The sequence below is a fragment of the Apaloderma vittatum genome, unplaced genomic scaffold (genome assembly GCF_000703405.1).
Source record: "Apaloderma vittatum isolate BGI_N311 unplaced genomic scaffold, ASM70340v1 scaffold7543, whole genome shotgun sequence".
Classification (NCBI taxonomy): domain Eukaryota; kingdom Metazoa; phylum Chordata; class Aves; order Trogoniformes; family Trogonidae; genus Apaloderma; species Apaloderma vittatum.
In genome coordinates this window covers 15,495-20,766 of record NW_009708551.1, presented here as the reverse complement: position 1 = coordinate 20,766, position 5,272 = coordinate 15,495, and the positions used below count along the sequence as shown (strand labels likewise).

The following is a 5,272-nucleotide window of genomic DNA, read 5'->3' as shown; positions in this document are numbered from 1 at the left end:
AGCAGCACTGGACTGCAGGGGATCTAAAGCACCACAGCAGGCAGCGAGAATGTGGCCCAGTGTTCTCCAGTCCCTGAGACTGGCACAAAGCACTGCAGTGAAGCCCAGCAGGCTAATGATCGGTGCATTTCTGGCGTCCGTCTTGCCACAAGGAGTGAGATCAGCTGCCCTCCTCACGCCCGCTGTGCAGTGACAGCTGTTGCCTGAATAAAGAAAGTGTTTTTATAAGCGACAGCTGTAGAATAACTTTTCCTTTCTAACGCTTGTTCTGGTACCTCATCGCTGAAGCAGGAGGGTGCAGAGACCTTCCAGCGGTGTTTGCTTTTTTGCCAACCATTACTGTAGTGAATGTCCTGAAAGAGCAGCATAAGAATCATAATCATACAATCCTAGAATAGTTTCAGCTGGAAGAGACCGTGAAGATCATCGTGCCCAGCCTTTGTCCCAGCCCTGTCTACCCACTAAACTACGTCCCCCAGTGCAACGCCAGACCAACCCTCCATCAGCCTGGTCTCAAAAGGAAAGGCTGTTCTGGGGGAGTGCCCAGCCACATCGCTTTCTGCGGGTCATTCTCCTCCTGCTCCCCTGGTTCCACAGCTGTTGCATTAAAAATGGGAGAGGATACATTTGAGGCTGTTCCTCTTGGTATCTGCTTCTGGACCTGTCAGGCAGAAGTTTGTGAAACTCCTTTTTGAACCAGTTGCCCATCTGACTCCAAACCCTCCTGAAGGCAGGTTTCAGAGGTCTGCAGCTCGAGGAGGGACAAAGTACCGATGTGGCAGGGCTGCCTACGGCCTGGGGGTGTCCCATGGCTGCAGCACGCCTACCTGGGCCTCACATTCTGCCCCGGGGGTGTGCAGAGCCGGAGGACAGGGGCATGCCAGGCTACAACCTTCTGGATAGCAGCAGGCAGCCAGTAGACAGCTGAAAACTTGGGGGTGCTGGTGCGTGTTATTACTGACGTGACAGTCAGTGGGTTTTGATTCACATCACTGCTTTACAGCTTAGCTCCTGCCACCAGTCTTACCACAGTGCTCAAAAGCTTCCTTCCACATTACGGAAAAATATTTTGCATTGTCATATTGACATTTCCAGTTTTTCAATTTTGTTGAATATTGTTTTGCAGCAAGTGAAAGAAAATTTTGCGCGAATTCAAGCCTGCATTTCAGAGCTCCGCTCACTACCAAGAGAAGGCTGTTTCCCCCAGGGGGGAAACGGAGTGGTACAAGCTGTGCAGGATGGATTGCAGCAGTTCAAACAGTACAGCAGGCACACCGCAGCAGGAGGCTCAACAAATAGTTCTGTCGAGGTAAGAAAACGTTGGAAGGGTGGTGGGAGCAGGGAAGTGAGCAGAAGCGCCACAGCCCTGCTGACGCTGGGGCAGTCCCCGGCAGGGCAACGCTGCGGGAGAGGCAGGAAGGACAGGACTGGGTGATGAGCAGCAGTAAGATGAGGAAGCGAGTGTGTTGAAAGCTGTTTTTCAAGCATACTCAGAGCACTTACGGAGGCGTTTTGGTTTTGTTAGAAGTACAGTTTCTTCAGGGTGAGGCCCCGACAGCCAGTATTTATGGTACAAGAGCACAGCTGGCACTTTACTTGTGCAGGTTAGATGCAGTCTTTAGGCAAATGTGCATTTTCCTAACCACAGAGACGCAAGAGTACTCCGAGCTGACTGGTAAGCGTAGGAGGCAGACTTTCATAGAATCATAGGGTCATTTCCCTTGGAAAAGACCTTTGAGATCATCAGTCCAACCATGAGCCTAGCAATCCCAAGTCCACTGCTAAACCATGGCCCTCATCTACACATCTTTTAAATACACCCCTGGATGGTGACTCCACCACTTCTCTGGGCAGCTGATTCCAGTGCTTAACAATCTGCAAAGTTTGCTACTGCCTGCAGTCATTTAAAACCCAAACATTTGTTAAAAATGTTGAAAATGCTTACTCTTTTGAGATCCTGTCTTCAGAGGCAAAACACCACCAGCATCAGCAAAGCTTAAGTCTCAGCAGGAGCTACTGGGCAGGAAATGTGACCAGTCTGCAAAAGGATGAAAAGTGTTTTTCAAGTCACCAGTTTTTCGCAGATTAGGAAGTATAATGGCATTAAGAGATGATATCTAGGAACTGTGGTAATATGAAGGGAAGTCACAGCAGTTACCTTAGTTTTTGTATGTGTTAAAATACTTCTCCTGATATCTGCCCATGTGTGCTAAGCACTCCCACCAGGGGCTTTGCAGGGCCAGCTCAGGCAGCAGCCCCCGGAGGGTGTCCTTGCCCCCAAATCCCTCGCTTGGTGTCCGGGTCAGACACCAGCCCCTGTGCTCCCTGGCGGGCCGGGGCTTGGAGGGGCTGAGGGCAGGAGCCAGGGCAGGGCGTTGCCTGGGCTCTTCCGCCTGTCACTGTGTCTTTGGTCTCCTTTGAGGCAGCGCAGATGATCTTCCATCACATAACCTAAAGGTTTTCATGGAATTAAGGTGTACTGGTGTAGGAAATGCTCTGTGTGCAGCTGTATTAAACAATAATACCTACAGAGAGTTCTGGTCTCCCCAACTCAAGAACAGTTTCTGCTGTTTACTTTTGCCAGTTTTTAAAGGAGATTCTAATTACTACTTCATTCCCAATAGCTCATAAATAAACACTAAGGATAGATCTGACTGGAGAAAGGATACTCCTTGACCCCTTCTCTTCTCCCCACCTACCCCACCAAAAAACCCATTTCACTAAGACCTGAACTGTTACTTCTGTTGCCATTCTTTAGTATCTTTGTAGCAGAACTCATTTGTGAAGGTCTGCTGTTAAGTTTCCCTAAACGTTCACTACAAGCATTGTTAACCACCTTACCTTAAATACTCTCTTCAGAGTGAAGAGTGACAAAATAGTCCTTTGAAGCAATGAGCAGATGTGCTGAGGAGACTCAGCCCTTCACTGTCACTAAATATCAGGCAAGGTCAGGGCTTGACATTTTGTCACCTAACTGCCCTTTCAGGGCAGGATTTGGTATCAAACATGCCTGACATTTCTAGAAAACTTGCTGATTGTCAATGACAAAGAAACTCTTTGCGGTCATTTGCTTAGCACTACATCAAAACCAGGAGGTGGGAATCACACCTACTGCTGCTCTCTTAAGAGACATCTTTGGAATAGATTATATACCTATTTAAAAAAAAAAAAAAACAAAAATTCAGCCTTTGAGTGAGAAGGGCAGATTTAAGCTACTTGAACTCTAATCGATGCAGTAATTGGAAGTGGCACTGTCCCTCCAAAGTCTCAGGCAGACCCGCTCTTTACTCGCACAGACTCGCTGACCATAGGTGTGAAGCATGGAACAAGAGAGAGCTGTGGATTTTTCCCTCTTCTAGCAGTGGCACAAAACCAGTTGGTGTTCCTACACTCAACATCTCCATCCACTTTATACTGGCTTAAATAGAAGCCAAAGCTCAAAGAAATGCTTTTATATTTGGTTTTGAATGGATATTTTAGCAAGACATTTCTCCCCAGTGGGGCCTCTGCTGTTCGAACAGACCAGGCGTCATCGCCTTCCAAGAGAGGATTAAGGCAGAGGCAGCTCTTGCACCCTCTGCTTTGCGTTTCAGATCACGATTTTGACCAGCCAGCCCAGCAAACAAATGGTGCAGCAGCTAGAAAAGAAGCTGAAAGATGTAGACCTTGTGAGCCTGCGAAGAATACAAGTCGTTGAGGTTTTGAAGAGAGACTTTCTGGAGCCTGAGGCTGTGGAACAGTGCGTGCCAGCAGGAGAGTCCAGCAGCAGCGGTGAGTACCCAACAGACAGTTCCTGCTTCAGTCGTGTCCCACTTTCCTTTGTGCTCTTTAGCATCACTCCTCTAAGTGGGAATTCCTGGGCCTGGAGGAACAGCTGGAAGCTTGTGCCACAGCATTTCTCTGGGGCTTCGGGCAGAATTAGCACCATGCATTACTGCATCCCTCAGCATTACCTAAAATTGACTTTGTGTGTGATACAGCTTTACTGAAGGGTTAAAAACACATCAAGTTTATGGGGTAACATGCTCTCAGACACACAGACGCACGTACTGCTGAGCATCACTGATGGCAGAGACAAGCAGAGCCCTTGGAGCAGGCAGCCAGGGCAGAGGGGGCAGCAGGAGGAGTCTCAGTGATGCTGCAGAGATAACCTCCTCCTCCTGCTCACCAACTTGTCCTTTTACAAGGTGCTTGTTTCCACACAATTCTTAGGTTAGTCCCTTCTCCCAGACACAAATCTACATCTACACATCTTTTAAATACACCCCTGGATGGTGACTCCACCACTTCTCTGGGCAGCTGATTCCAGTGCTTAACAATCTGCAAAGTTTGCTACTGCCTGCAGTCATTTAAAACCCAAACATTTGTTAAAAATGTTGAAAATGCTTACTCTTTTGAGATCCTGTCTTCAGAGGCAAAACACCACCAGCATCAGCAAAGCTTAAGTCTCAGCAGGAGCTACTGGGCAGGAAATGTGACCAGTCTGCAAAAGGATGAAAAGTGTTTTTCAAGTCACCAGTAGCCCAGTTTTTCGCAGATTAGGAAGTATAATGGCATTAAGAGATGATATCTAGAAACTGTGGTAATATGAAGGTAATATGAAGGGAAGTCACAGCAGTTACCTTAGTTTTTGTGTGTGTTAAAATACTTTTACAAGGTGCTTGTTTCCACACAATTCTTAGGTCAGTCCCTTCTCCCAGACACAAATGTACATTGGTAGGAAGAGGTACTTTCCCAGACCAATTCAGGTACTTATCTTGCCCATCAGCTGTTTTGTCACTGGCGTCGTTCTTGCTTAGCTGCTGCTTTTCTCCTGTGTACTTTGGACAATTTGTCTAAAGATCCTAAGGTTATACTTCCTCAGTGACCCACGGCTACACACCAACATGCTCTTTGTACTCAGTCCTGCACCTCTGTCCCAGCCCAGCTCCTGCTTCAGAGACCTTTACTGCTGACACTTAAACTCTCCATCAACAAGACCCACTTGGTACCAAGCTCCGGTTCACCCAGCAGGTTCTCATGAGCTGATGACAAGGTTAAAAGTCTGGGTGCTGATACCTTGCAAAGTTAGTGTTAGACCTGTCACTAGCAAGACGAGGCTGTTTTTACTGAGGCACAGGCAAGGTGGGATGGTGTTGCCTTACCAGTCTGTAGTTGTTCTCTTCTGGCTGCAGCAGCAGGTTCCTGGTGAGTGGGCAGCGTCGGGGCTGGGAGCACTCGGGTGGGATGCAGATTCCCTTTGGTCCTGCCTCTTGCACACCTGGTCACGTGC

General features: G+C 48.0%; 1 protein-coding gene across 1 annotated transcript in view; it reads left to right on the top strand.

Annotated features, from left to right (window-relative positions):
• M1AP (meiosis 1 associated protein) overlaps positions 1-5,272 on the top strand; it is a 19,907-nt gene that overhangs the window by 2,517 nt on the left and 12,118 nt on the right. The window contains exons 2-3 of the mRNA XM_009866596.1: positions 1,127-1,309; positions 3,594-3,771. Of these exons, the coding sequence (XP_009864898.1) occupies positions 1,127-1,309; positions 3,594-3,771 (361 nt within the window). The remainder of the gene's footprint in view (positions 1-1,126; positions 1,310-3,593; positions 3,772-5,272) is intronic.